Source organism: Maniola hyperantus, chromosome 16, assembly GCF_902806685.2.
Source record: "Maniola hyperantus chromosome 16, iAphHyp1.2, whole genome shotgun sequence".
Classification (NCBI taxonomy): domain Eukaryota; kingdom Metazoa; phylum Arthropoda; class Insecta; order Lepidoptera; family Nymphalidae; genus Maniola; species Maniola hyperantus.
Window position 1 is genome coordinate 502017 of NC_048551.1, and position 14739 is coordinate 516755.

At 35.3% G+C, this 14739-nt stretch overlaps 1 protein-coding gene and 1 long non-coding RNA gene across 2 annotated transcripts; one reads left to right on the plus strand and one right to left on the minus strand.

The window, feature by feature from the left end:
- On the minus strand, nt 1-1179 carry LOC138403453 (uncharacterized). Its single transcript, XR_011237713.1, has 3 exons — nt 1050-1179; nt 549-724; nt 1-95 (listed from the first exon to the last, which is right to left on the minus strand). It is a non-coding gene; the product is annotated as an uncharacterized lncRNA (long non-coding RNA).
- Nucleotides 1180-2584: 1405 nt separating this feature from the next.
- Nucleotides 2585-14371, plus strand: LOC117989670 (uncharacterized). Its single transcript, XM_069503989.1, has 18 exons — nt 2585-2627; nt 4789-4946; nt 5815-5969; nt 6684-6692; nt 6991-7367; nt 7949-8169; nt 8732-8834; nt 8947-9074; nt 9393-9680; nt 10257-10418; nt 10548-10676; nt 10781-11265; nt 11882-12065; nt 12600-12795; nt 12878-13644; nt 13723-13915; nt 13995-14108; nt 14301-14371. Exons 1-18 carry the CDS (start codon nt 2585-2587, stop codon nt 14369-14371), a joined length of 3783 nt encoding a protein of 1260 aa, XP_069360090.1.
- Nucleotides 14372-14739: the final 368 nt, after the last annotated feature.

The window sequence follows — 14739 nt, forward strand, 5'->3', positions numbered from 1 at the left end:
CCTTCATCAAATCGGTAACGTGATTAGACGCAGGAATCTCCGAATCACTTTGTCTTTTTGAAGAACCTGGAGTGACCACATTTATCATTTTGTGGCTGAAACCAAAATTAAATTTTGAGAATAAATCCGTACTAATATTATAAATGCGAAAGTGTGTCTGTCTGTCTGTCTGTCTGTCTGTCTGCTAGCTTTTCACGGCTCAACCGTTCAACCGTTTTTGATGAAATTTGGTACAGAGATAGCTTGCATCCCGGGAAAGGACATAGGCTACTTTTTATCCCGGAAAGTTGAAAAGTTCCCGCAGGATTTTTAAAAACCTAAATCCACGCGGACGAAGTCGCGGGCATCATCTAGTACCTATATAAAAATGAATAGGAGAAAAATTAATTAGTGTGTTTATGAATTAAATTTGATATTTAGTCAGTCAATCTTCATACAAAAATATAACTAAGAGGTGTGTTGTTTTGTATTATAATATCAAGTATTTTCAATACTTACTGAAAGTAATAAAATAAAACAAGGTTACTTACTTGATTAAAAAATTTAACGATTTTCATTGATGGAAGCGCAGTAGGTTTCGTATATCTATATCCTTTATTTGATATTATAAAATCGACTTCTAAAAAAATGTTCAGAGCATATCATGCTTGATTTGGTTGGCATCCAATTAACTCTACCCGTTGCATCTATCCATTTCTCTTTGATGCTTGCATCTTTGGGAAACCTAAAAATATTTTAAATGAAGGTTAGAGGAACTACTGATGTCTATTTAGTGATCAATGCAACGTCTCACTCATTAATAAATTATAATTATTGCGTTACTAGTTATTTATATCCTTGTATCGATATCAATCGATAAATTCAATATTCGACTTGGCCACATCACTACTTGAGTAGCGAACACGGAGCGAAGTACTTTCGGAATTGAATCAATCCAAAATAAACTTTATCTTAATTGTTTAAGGTTGATTTTGACTAACCGTTCTATTAAATATTAGTAAATTGAAATAAATTAAGATTTTATAGAAAACAATGAAAATCGTGCTTACCGATGATACGAAACACCTCCATTTTTAAGATTTTTTCTCCTACTATCATTTTTACACTCCAAAACGGAACAGTAACATTGCTAGGGCAATATGAATTTGTCACGAGACTACCAACTCCACGCGATGTTAGAACGCGACTGGGATCAGTTTTACGTAACTACGCTTAATTGTGGCACGCGTGCCACGCCTACTTAGCACTTCCACTGTTTTTTCTGTTCCGTGGTCATAACGTCATCCTCTACTATAAGGCGTCCTCCGCTATAAGATCTACCTACCTGCCAAATTTCATGATTCTAGGTCAACGGGAAGTACCCTGAAGGTTTCTTGACAGACAGACGGACAGACAGACAGACAACAAAGTGATCCTATAAGGGTTCCGTTTTTCCTTTTGAGGTACGGAACCCTAAAAATGAACTGGACAATCCATACTAATATTATAAATGCGAAAGTGTGTCGGTCTGTCTGTCTTTCTGTCTGTCTGTCTGCTAGCTTTTCACGGCCCAACAGTTTAACCGATTTTGATGAAATTTGATACAGAGTTAGCTTACATCCCGGGGAAGGACATAGGCCACTATTTATCCCGGAAAATCAAAGATTTCCCCCTGGGATTTTTTAAAAACCTAAAAACCACGCGGACAAAGTCGCGGGCATTATCTAGTGAATAATAAACTGGACAAGTGTGAGTTAAACTCGCTTGGAGAGGGTTCCGTGCGATGAATATGTAAGTTTATATGCACGATATTGAGAGATTTACCCCGCGATTTACAAACTATAGAGTGTTTATAGACTTCTTCCATCAACTATAATACTTAGGAATGGGAAAGTTAACCCACTGTATAATACATTATTTAATATTACAGGGGTTGTCACGCGGCCTATTCATACGTTCTTACTAACTATGTTACTGACATTGTATATTGTTAAGATTTATGGTTTAAGATTTAAATAAATATATTATTTTGTAAAGTGGTGATAATAAAAAGAATACCCGGCTGAGTTTGTTGTGGGTTCTTCTCAGACCTGGGCGCGTTTGGAACCCTCGTAGCTTTAGTTTTATGTTTGCGTAATAATTATCACCACTATATCGTACAAATCCAACATTTGACTATCAAAAAGAGTAATTTATTACCTACTAGCTACTAGAACCGCCTAACAGTCGATTATTTATCAGGATTTTTTTAAATTTTTCTATCCGTAAGAACCATCCTCGTACTTCAAGGAATATTATGAAAAAGGAATTAGCGAAATCGGTTCAGCTGTTCTCGAGATTTGCGATCAGCAACACATTCAGCGATTCATTTTTATACGTAGAGATTTTGAATAAATCATTTGACTTTGAACAGGCAGACAGACACACGAGTGATCATTAAAGGTTCTGTTTTTTCATTCGGACGTACGAAACCCTAAAAAAGTGAACGGAGTCGCAAACGAATGCATGTTAAAATTTTTTTATGACCTAATCTACATAGCAAAGATGATTGAGCGTGTTTGTAGAACTCGTTTCAGTGCGTCGGGTTCGCTTTGGCGTTGCGGTCATGGACAAAGTCACTTTCCAAGTCAACGGGTGCCGCTATTCGGGTACGTTGAAAATCATATTTATATTCTACTAGCTGATGCGCGTGCAATTAGGTTTTTTAAAAATCCCGTGGGAACTCTTTGATTTTCCGGGATAAAAAGTAGCCTATGTCACTCTCCAGGTTTTTATCTATACCCATGCAGAAAATCACGTCAATCCGTTGTAACGTTGCGACGTGATTGAAGGGCAAACAAACACATTTTCACATTTATAATAAGGGTACTGATACTAGCTTATTTTTTCTTGTTAGGGTTCCGTACCTCAAAAGGAAAAATGGAATCCTTACAGGATCACTTTGATGTCTGTCTGTCTGTCGGTCTGTCAAGAAACCTACACGGTACTTCCCGTTGACCTAGAATCATGAAATTCGGCAGATAGGTAGGTCTTATAGCAGACATTAGGGGACGAATCTGAAAACCGTGAATTTGTAGTTACATCACACAAAAAAAAATTAAACTGTGGTCATGAATTCACAATTAATTATTTTCAATTTCGAAGTAAGATAACTATATCAAGTGGGGTATCATATGAAAGGGCTTCACCTGTGCATTCTAAAACAGATTTTTATTTATTTTGATGCATCATAGTTTTTGAATTATCGTGCAAAATGTCGAAAAAATACGACTGTAGTACAGAACCCTCGTTGCGCGAGCCTGACCTCATCCGATCCGAGTCCGAGATAATACGTTCCTTTTTGTTTTATATGATGGCTTATGATATAGTATGTCGTAGATAATCGCTGGTATTCTTACGGATGACGGATAGAACTCGGATGACGGAAGTGCAGTGCGCACTTTCAAAAAAATCCTTTTCAGCGGACGTCTACGTTCGGCGGAAGTCAGTCAGTCAGTCACCTTTTCCTTTTATATATTCAGATACTAGATTAACAAAGTAACAACCACATATTTTATAATATTAGTCTTTAGTCTATCTTTTATACATAAAATTCAAAGTCCTGACTGACTGATATATACTTATACATAATATATGCACACACAGCCTAAGCCGCTCATCCTAGAGACATGAAATTTGGAGGGGGAGTTCTTTGTAAAGAGTGGGTATCCACTAAGAAAGGATTTTTCGAAATTCCATCTCTTAAGTGGGTTAAATGGGTGTTTGAAAGGTATGTATTCCACGGACGAAGTCGCGAGCATAAGCTAGTATCTATACCTACTTATAATAAAACTGTAACTGGACGAATTCCGTATATGAAATATATTTTGAAAATTTTAATCGGAGGAAACATTATTATCGATAAAGACTCCAAAACTATTTTTTCTAGGATTTTTGTCTGTCTGTCTATCTGTATGTGCGCGCATCACGCGAAAACTACTGAACGGATTTAAATGAAATTTAGTACATTGGTAGCTGATACTCCGGGTTAACATATAGGGTAGTTTTTATCCCGAAACAATTAGGGATTTGTCGGGATACGGGATCAAATTTTTTATCGATTGTACTGCATAACTCTGCCAAAGAACCAATTTTCAAAATTCTTTTTTTTCTATAAAGGTTGTACCATCAGGTAGGTAACATGTTGCACATTATGCTCTTCAATGGGTAATAAATAGTATTTATCGATTTTACTCCATAACTCCGTCAAAGGAGATTGCCCGTGAACGGGCTCTCTTTTGTGGCGTCGCGTCGTGTCAAAACCTAAATTGATTTTTAAAAAAATGTGTTATTTTTTACGATTTATATGTTTTACTACAACTTTTATTTCACCCTATCATTGAAAATATCCACAATTACAGAAAGAATCGTAAACATCCATTTATTTTGATTAAAGAAGTATTAATTAAATATAACCTCAATATCAGCAACATAAAAAATAAGATTTCTTTATGCCTAGCCACAAATGCAGGGGCTTCAGATTTTTCGTATTCGGAAGGAGGTGGTTCTCAATTCGGCCCGTTTTAAAAAAAATGTATTTATGTAGCTATGTATGTACACCGATTATTTCAAGGTTTCTGCACCAATTTGCAAAATTTTTTTTTTATCAACAGCTGAAGTTTCCGTAATGGTCCCATAAAAAAATCTGGCTCCAACTCCTGAATCCTGGTTGTAGTGATTTTGGGAGTCGTTTTATTAAATATATTTTGTATCAGATGAAATTGCAGTCAAGGTTAACTTTTAATAGTAGAAAAAAATATGTTATTATAGTTGGATCTGAAGTGAGTTCCACCACCACTCTGCTGGAGTACCTCCGTCGGAGCCTGAACCTCCGCGGGACGAAGTACAACTGCTTGGAAGGCGGTTGCGGCGCCTGCATCGTCAGCGCCGCCAAATGCCATGGAGATGTTCCACGAGGCGTCAATTCTGTAAGACTATACTATACCACAGTTCACGACAATTCCACCACCACTCTGCTGGAGTACCTCCATCGGAGCCTGAACCTCCGCGGGACGAAGTACAACTGCTTGGAAGGCGGTTGCGGCGCCTGCATCGTCAGAGCCGCCAAATGCCATGGAGATGTTCCACGAGGCGTCAATTCTGTAAGACTATACTATACCACAGTTCACGACAATTCCACCACCACTCTGCTGGAGTACCTCCATCGGAGCCTGAACCTCCGCGGGACGAAGTACAACTGCTTGGAAGGCGGTTGCGGCGCCTGCATCGTCAGCGCCGCCAAATGCAATGGAGATGTTCCATGAGGCGTCAATTCTGTAAGTCTATACTATACTACAGTTCACGACAGTTCCACCACCACTCTGCTGGAGTAAGGGATTGGGCTGCGTATAGATGAGTCAGTCAGTCAGTGAGTCAGGATATTTATTTTCGCTTTGCTAATTAGTTAAGTAAATCGTTTAGTTAAATCTCTACCAAACTGAGTATGCTTCAACAATATTTATATTTTGTAATACTACTTAGTACTTACTATTGGGTAAACAGTTTTATTATTTAGTTAATATCTGTCATTATCAGTGATGTACGTGGTGATTCTTACGTCTCTGTCTATATTTTGTTGTCTATCTGACACCGACCCCGTATAATCCAGTTCCAAACTTTCCTGCCTCCTAATCGTATCTCGGTAAATGATATTTTTTTTGTTTTCTATAACTATACTAATATTTTTGAATTCATTTTCAATCGTTATTTGCTGTCCAACTTTTCCCGATGTACTTACACATTTTAAACATGTTAAACGGTCAACATCTATTAAATTGTCCATCATAATTTTTTCAGTGCATGGTTTTGATAACATCATGTCAGGACTGGGAAATCGAAACTATAGAGAAAGTTGGAAACCGGTTGGATGGGTATCATCCTCTGCAGAAAACCCTCGCGGAGACAAACGGGTCACAGTGTGGGTACTGCTCTCCGGGGATGGTCATGAATATGTATAAATGACCTTAGGAAGCCCATTTATTTCTCTTCATTTATTTGTCTATGTCAATGTCATCACTTATCTATGTCTATGATCACATAATTTGAATCTGCCGCGCATTGACCCGAGAGAGCTGTCAAGTGTCAACTGTCAGGTTGTTATTTTATTAAAACGTTAGCTGTGCGAGTGAATTTCGAATTATAATATAAAATTAGAATTTAAAGTTTAAACAATACCTAATAACAGTGAAATAATAGCTTCAATTGTTGTTTCTCTTTACAGGTAAGATAATCTTTAACAACTTATGTGTTTGGTTCTTGTAAAATGTCAGGGCGTTAATAAAACATAATACTCTTTACAGAGCAACGCAAGATCTTTTATTTCACAAGAGTGTTTATAAACACATTATATATGTATAGGTAAAATGAAAATTTTATATTTTTATTACTTCTGCAATGATGAAGTGGCGCAATTATAGCCTCAATAGCTCAACAATTGAGGAGCTTACTGAAATGCGAAAGGTCGGCGTGGCGGTTCAAACCCCATCCGTTGCTCTATTGTTGTACCTACTCTTAACACAAGCTTTATGCTTAGTTGGAGGGGAAAGAGGAATAATAGTCATTATTATGTCATAATGCATGAATGACAGCTTCCAATGTTAAAAACCAAGATCTCTTTAGGTTACTGAGCCATTGATGGTAAATTCCTCTGACAAATTCAGAAGCAGGTACTTGCTGTTGAAGTTTATTTAAATAAAAATTAAGCTTTCTATTTCTATTCTATTGAAGCACCTATTAGTTTTACTATTATAGTAAGTGACATTATCGCAGTAGCAAATCTGGTGATAAAATCCAGCACTAGAAAATCTATTGTAACAAAAAAACAGTACCGATTCCAAAGAGCAATTTAGTATAGTAATTTTATAAGTCCATAACTCTCTATGTTCATTCTAGTGCAGAACTATTGAATCAGTGTAAGGGAATCGTGTAATTTGGGTATTTATAATTTACACTAATTGAATGCTTCATTTTCAGTCTGATGAAATCACGAAAACTGACAATGATTGAAATCGAAAAATCACTAGGTAGCAATGTTTGTCGATGTACAGGATACAGACCAATATGTGATGCCTTCAAGAAATTTGCGTCAGATGCCCCTAACCCTTTGGATATACCAGATATTGAAGATTTGAAAGTATGTGAAAAGTCTGGAGAAGTCTGCTCTGAGACTAGTTGTGATGAACACGACTGGTGTGTGGTATCTCGGAATGAAGTTATAAGTGAAACATTGCACATAAGATTATGTGATGATAGAGACTGGTATAGAGTATTTACGTTATTGGAAGTGTTTGTTATATGGCAACAAAGAGGGACTCATTCTTACATGCTTGTTGCTGGAAATACAGGAAAAGGTAAAAAAACCGGCCAAGTGCGAGTCAGGCTCGCGCACCGAGGGTTCCGTACTACAGTCGAATTTTTTCGATTTTTTGCACGATAAATCAAAAACTACGATGAAAAAAAATAAAAATAAAAATCTGTTTAAGAATGCACAAGTGAAGCCCATTCATATGAAACCCCACTTGATATAGTTATCTTACTTCGAAAATTGAAAATACTAATTATTAGTTCATGACCACAATTCAGATTTTTTCCCCTTTTGTCTGCTATAAGACCTACCTACCTGCCAAATTTCATGATTCTAAGTTAACGGGTTCTTGACAGACAGACAGACAGACATACATACAACGAAGTGATCTTATCCTTATAGTTCCGTTTTCCTTTTGAGATACGGAACCCTAAAAATGTAGCAGATTAGGTCTAACTAAATCTAAGAAGAAATGATAATGTTATTAAAACTATCGATAATAATACCTATAGAGTTGTAGAAGATGAATAATTAATAACTACAAATGCTTAAGTAGTACAAAATAATACTGTATATAAAATAGTAACATGTGTTTTTCTTAGATTAATAGACCATTTTACTTTTTAGGTGTATATCCAATTTTGGAATATCCGAAAATGCTTATAGATATCAGTTGCATATCAGAATTAAAAAGTTACTACATGGACCAGAATTTAGTGCTTGGTGCTGGAGTTACTCTTACCGAAGTTCTAGATATATTTAAAGCTGTCTCCAGTTTTGATAATTTTGACTATCTCAGAGTGCTTAATGATCACATTAATCTTGTTGCTCACGTTACAATTAGAAACGTATGTATGCTTTTCGAATAGTTGTTTTTTTGACTCTGTGGCGGTTGCCACAGTAGGAACTAGATGGCGCTGTTCAATCGATAACATTTCATGGCGTAGTCCTGAATAAATGTACCGCCGACAGTACTCGCACTAACGGAATTTTCTTCAATCTGGACTATATATAGAAGTTTCAAGATACAACCATCAGCTGGCGCCACCGAGCATAGCCAACCGCTTGGTGGGAGATCTCCCTTTGGTACGGTCAAGCCTGCCTGCACATCGCTCCCGTACAGTTTCAAAGATATTACTAGCTTATGCTCGCGACTTCGTCCGCGTGGACTACACAAATTTCAAATCCCTATTTCACCCCTTTAGAGGTTTAATTTTCAACAATCCTTACTTAGCGGACGCCTACGTCATAATAGGTATCTGCATGCCAAATTTCAGCCCTATCTGTGCAGTAGTTTGAGCTGTGCGTTGATAGATTAGTCAGTCAGTCACCTTATCCTTTTACATATAAGATTTCGTGTAACTTCTATAATGTCATTTGTTTAATGGAATTTCCTATTGTTTCTACTAGCTAGGGACTATTGCAGGCAATTTGATGTTGAAACACCGTCATCGTGACTTTAAGTCAGATATTTTTCTGCTTTTCGAGACTGTTGGTGCTCAATTAAAAATAAGTGAGTATTTATTACATCCATTGATCTATGCTAATTTCGTGTATTTTTAAAATGTTCATTACGAAAGCTTTTATAATTAACACTAACTGCTTCTTTTTCTTATCATTTTCAGTGGTATCTGCCGCAACATATAAAATTTTGACAATGCAAAATTTTTTGAATGAAGATATGACGGGCAAAATCATTATGAATGTTCTTTTGCCACCGCTAAGTTATGAGCATAAATTAGTAACCTACAAGGTAGAATAAGTAGACGCTTTATTTACTAGTTATTATGCATTTATTAACTAACTAGCTGATGCCCGCGACTTCATTCGCGTAGAATTAGGTTTTTTATTAATCCCGTGAGAACTTTGATTTTCCGAAATAAAAAGTAGCCTATGTCACTCTGCAGATCTTTATCTATACCCATGCCAAAAATCACGTCAATCCGTTGCACCGTTGCGACGTGATTGAAGGACAAACCAACAAACCAACAAACAAACACACTTTCGCATTCATAATAAGGGTAATTTAGATACGTGAAAGAAATTAAATTTATTTGAAAATGAATTTTAGATTATGCCTCGAGCACAGAACGCACATGCTCTGGTTCACGCTGGCTTTATTTATAAAATTGACCCATCAGCCAAAGTCCTAGGCTGTAGAATAGTCTACGGAGGTCTTTCTCCAACATTTATCCGAGCGACGAATACTGAAAAATATTTAATTGGAAAAAGCTTGTTCAGGAATGAAACGTTACAAGGAGCTATAGATGTATTACGGAACGAGATGGTGGTAACAGAAAGCCTTCCTGATCCACCAGTTGAATACAGACGAGGAGTTGCTTTGGGATTATTTTACAAGGTAAAGAAAATGAAATGGGAAAGTTTTTTTATTAATGTTATAGACTAAAATAATGTTTCTGCACCCGATTATAATCATTATGAGCATCGGTGATTTGTAAACTGAGAAATGTTTGCTAATGGATAATAATACGCATTGGATAGTTTACCTGATTACGATTTCTGATAGTTTATAATCTACCCCGACTAAACTGATTAGTTTATGGAGTTATTAATTATTCAATCAGCGCGCACCTTGTTGATTTTATTTGTAAACTACCTAAAATATATATGTCTAATAGTATATCGTAAATTTTATGAATAATTATAAAATAAAATCCTAAATTTATGATTATTTTACAATATTTTGTCAGTTTATAATTCTACATTAATTTTAACTTCATTTTTTTGATATATATTTTATACTTCTTAGCTTTGATATGGTATAGCAATAATTATAATTTTTAAACTAGATCCTACCACAAATCCATACCACATCCTAACAGTGCTCACGACTGCATTGTGTCATTGCGTCTTGTGGTAAACTAGCAGAGGATTTCACTATCCTTTTGCTCGATTCTTAAATTGTGTATTGCAGGGTCTTCTTTCAATATGTCCATCAGACATACTTAATCAGAGGTATGTGTCCGGAGCTATAAAGCTGAACGAAACGAGACCTGTTTCAGAAGGACGCCAAATATTTGACACTAATCCTTCGCTATGGCCGCTGAATCAAGCCATTCCTAAACTTGAAGCATTAGTAAGTACATCATTTTTTCTTTAGTATTTTATATGTTTTCTCAATGTTAAGTGTTTAGTACCCTTCTTAAAAAAGGAGTGGAAAAAATATTTTGATACAAAAACTGTTTTGATATAGAATTCATTTTAGATACAATGTGCAGGCGAAGCTACATACACAGAAGATGTACCATCTCTTCCAAGAGAAGTCTTTGCAGCATTTGTTCTAACTACAGTAGCTTTGGGAACAATAGATAAAATCGATCCTGGCCCAGCTTTGGTAAGCAAAATGTCTGTTTTTTAATAATTACACTTGAATCTAAAAATTTGAGAATTTATTACCTACTAATCTTTTTAAATTATATGTATTTTCATCCTTCATAGCAAGAACCTGGAGTTATTGCATTCTATTCGGCGGCAGATATACCTGGCGAAAATAGTTTTACACCGCCCCCTAACATATTTAACACCATAAATGAAGAGTTACTATGCAACGGAGAAGTCAAATATTTCAATCAACCTCTGGGTATTATAGTAGCTGAATCTCAAAGTATAGCACAAAGAGCTGCTAGTTTAGTTCATGTAACTTACATAAATACGAGAAGGCCTGTTACCGATGTGAAAATAGCTAAAAATGACCCTACCAAAGTTACCTTGCTAAACTCAATCGTGGCGACGAAAACTGGAAATGATATAACAAATGTAATAAAAGGTGACAATACAATTTACTGGCAGTATCACTTCAGTATAGAAACGTTAGTGTGTGTAACACATCCGATTGAGGAAGGTTTAAGAGTTTATTTAGCATCGCAATGGATTGATGGAGCACAGCAAGTGCTTCATAGAGCACTGAAAATAAATCAAAACAGGTATTTTAGAAGAGCCGGATTTAGAAGAGACATTGTTTGCAAAATATGAGGACCGTGATTTGATATGTTATGTTTTCTTAAGGTTACAAAACTCTATGTCTTTGATGTTGCCGACAAGTTTAATGGTCTCAAAGATTTTAAGATGTCTTGTTGGATATTTTTTGAAACCTAAAGTGTGGGATATCAAAATAAAAGCATATTTTAATGTAGATAACGGGTACATACCGCGATTGATTTGATGTTTTTATGTGTCGATATTAAAATATAAATAATAATGTTAAACCGCGAAAAATGCTTAAAATCATTAGAAAATAAAAGTAGTTCACTAGTTGGACCTAAAGGCCCTTTATCTTTGGCTAAGGTTGGGTATGGGTAATTTTTTTAAATATCATCCAAAAAATGTTTACGTCATCATTTTTTGAAATCACAAAACATGCCGTCAACATGAAAATCTCTTCTAATTCAAACATCTTTTTGACCTAAATAGTACACAACAAATTTCGTTTACAAAAATAGCAGTCCTCATATTTTGTAAACGAAATTCCTTTTATATCTTGTTATACCCGTATTTAGATTTTTCAATAATCGTTTTGTTAATCTCGATGATTTTTTTTAGTATTGACGTTCACGTTCGTCGGCTTGGTGGCAGTTTCGGGTATAAAATAACTCGTTCTATCCAAATATCCACAGCTTGTGGTTTGGTCTCGTACAAACTCAATCGTCCTTGTCGATTCATTCAATCTGTTACTAATAACTTCAGAGCTATGGGAAAAAGAATGCCGTGTGCTACAAACTTTGAGGTAAGTATTAGAACTATCAGACATTTTGCTGACTTTGAGTTCTACTGTAGACACTTACTAATTGTAGTAACTTTTAATTTAGATGTAAAAAAAATATTTTTTTGTATTGACTAAGAAATATTTTTTTTTACATCTAAATTAAAAGTTTCAAAAAACAACTTTAGCCATATTTTGAGTTATCCATAAAATATGGTCATCATCATTTCATTCAAAAACTTCGCTCTTGTTAGAACTCCTCAATATAATCAGCTATTGTTGTCGATTTTGGTAATTTCTTTTAAGCTCTTGTACATGCTTTTTGTATTTTTCTTATTTGGTGCTTGGTAGGCATTTTCTATTAGCGATAAAACCGCGAATTCTAATAATGATTCTATATTGTTTTTTAATTATGTTTACCTTTCTTCAATTAAAATGTCTTGCATAAAATAATACTTCGTGATATTAATTCATTATTCCGAAGAAAAATGCAGATTTACTCATTGGTTTAGTTATTAATTTTCGGAGCAAAGTTAAATAGCTTACTTACTGTTTTAGATTGCAGTAAATGGAAGTGGCGTTATTCAGTACGTAAATTGTGAACTGTATGGCGATAATGGTTATGTATTTAATGAACCTTTACTTTTGTTGGGTATTGATGTATTCAATAATTGTTACAATAAAGAGTCTTGGAATTACAAAGTTTACAATGCAGTGACTGATACCCCGTCAAACACTTGGTGTCGTTCTCCTGGTAAGATTTTATACCACATCAATTTTATTATTTTAATAGTTATATTAAAAAAATCAATATAATTTTTGATACTATCTATTAGGTTCTTTGGAAAACATAGCTATGGCGGAAGTTATACTAGAAAGAATATCTTATAAGTTAAATTTGGACCCATTTGATGTACGTTTGGCTAATTTAGATACAGTTAATCACCGTGATTTACAAGAAATGGCAGAAACGATGAAAAATAACTCGCAATACGCTGAAAGAAAAGCTGCAGTTGAAAAATTCAATTCAGAGAATAGATGGAAGAAGCGTGGTTTAAGACCCAGTTTTCTTCGATGGACCCCTTTAGGGTATCAGTATTTGGATATAAATATGTCCGTTTATAATGATGACGGTAGCGTAGCAATTTCACATGCCGGTGTTGAAATGGGCCAAGGGATAAATACAAGAGCTGCTCAAGTATGTGCTTATTTTCTAAAAATACCTTTGGAGAAAATTCAAATAAAGCCAAACGATACCACAATTGGACCAAATGTCCTTCCGACTGGTTCCAGCTTGTCGTCTCAAAATGTTATTATTGGTGTTCGAAGATGTTGTGAAGAACTGTTGAAAAGATTAGAGCCAGTCAGGAGTCAGCTAACTAATCCCACTTGGGAAGAATTAATTAAAAAGGCTTATGAAATGGAGATTGATTTACAAGTTCACACTTTAGCAAACACACAAGATATTGTGAATTATCCAATTTATGGAATAGCTCTGGCTGAAGTCGAAGTTGATGGACTTACCGGAGAGTGGCAGTTTATAAGAGCAGATATACTTGAAGATGCTGGTCGAAGTGTTAATCCTGAAATTGATGTTGGGCAAGTAAGTTGAATAACTTTTAATTTTCATGAAATAAAAACAGCATTTCAAGCAGAAACTAAATATGTTTATGTATTTAAGGTAGAAGGTGCTTTCATCATGGGAACTGGTTATTGGACTTGTGAAAATTTAGTGTTTGATCCTAACACAGGAGAGTTGCTTACGAATAGAACTTGGGATTACTGGGTGCCTCAAGCCAGAGATATTCCACAAGATTTGCGTGTTTATTTTAGACAACGGTCTTTTAGTAGTGATGTTATTCTTGGATCGAAAGGTGATTTTTTTAAATTTAAAACCTTGCAAAAATTCTAATACTGTAGTGTTGGAAGCCAATAACGTATCACTGATTTTAGCAACTGGCGAACCGGCTACGTGTATGGGAGTTGTAGTATCTTTTGCATTGAGAGCAGCCATTGCAGCCATGAGGCTTGAATCTGGGCTACCTACTACTCAGTGGTTCCCAATAGGTGGGTGATTTTAAATTATAATTTCTTTACCGACTTTAAAATAAATGTGAACTGTGATTCATTCGTGTATAAATCCATACTAATATTAAAAATGCGAAAGTGTGTCTGTTTGTCTGTCTGTCTGTCTACTCGTCCTTGCTAGAATATTTTTTAATTTTACTAAATAATATTTTCATATTTTTTTTATTACAGACGGTTCTTTCACCGTGGACAAGATTGGTCTGTCATGCGCAGTCAAGACCGCAGATTTTAAATTTTATTAATAAATGACTCATTCGGACTTCACATGGGTAGGTTTCATCATCACCATCATTATCATCAACTCATCGCTAGCTTACTACTGAGCATGGGTCTCCTCTCGGAATGAGAAGGGTTTGGCCATAATCTACTAGTCATAACTCTGCGTGTCCAGGATCATTCCCCGCATCCCCCAACTGAGAGGCCGACGTCTTAACCACTAGGCTATCACTTATTATGGGTGAGTTTACTATAGATTAAATTATTTAGTCTAAAGAATAGGAACGTCAACATAATATTAGATATAATATTATAAACATTATCTTTTCAATCTTATCAAATTTTCTAAATGGTGGTTTTTGTTGGATTTTGACTTTGTAATTTCTGTAGTTGA

Bases quoted from the DNA above. Each gene is read 5' to 3' on its own strand.
- LOC117989670 (XM_069503989.1), top strand. From the start codon at position 2,585: ATGGACAAAGTCACTTTCCAAGTCAACGGGTGCCGCTATTCGG. The intron at 11,266-11,881 runs GTATTTTAGAAG...GATTTTTTTTAG, and splicing joins CTGAAAATAAATCAAAACAG to TATTGACGTTCACGTTCGTC. The intron at 13,645-13,722 runs GTAAGTTGAATA...TATGTATTTAAG, and splicing joins CTGAAATTGATGTTGGGCAA to GTAGAAGGTGCTTTCATCAT.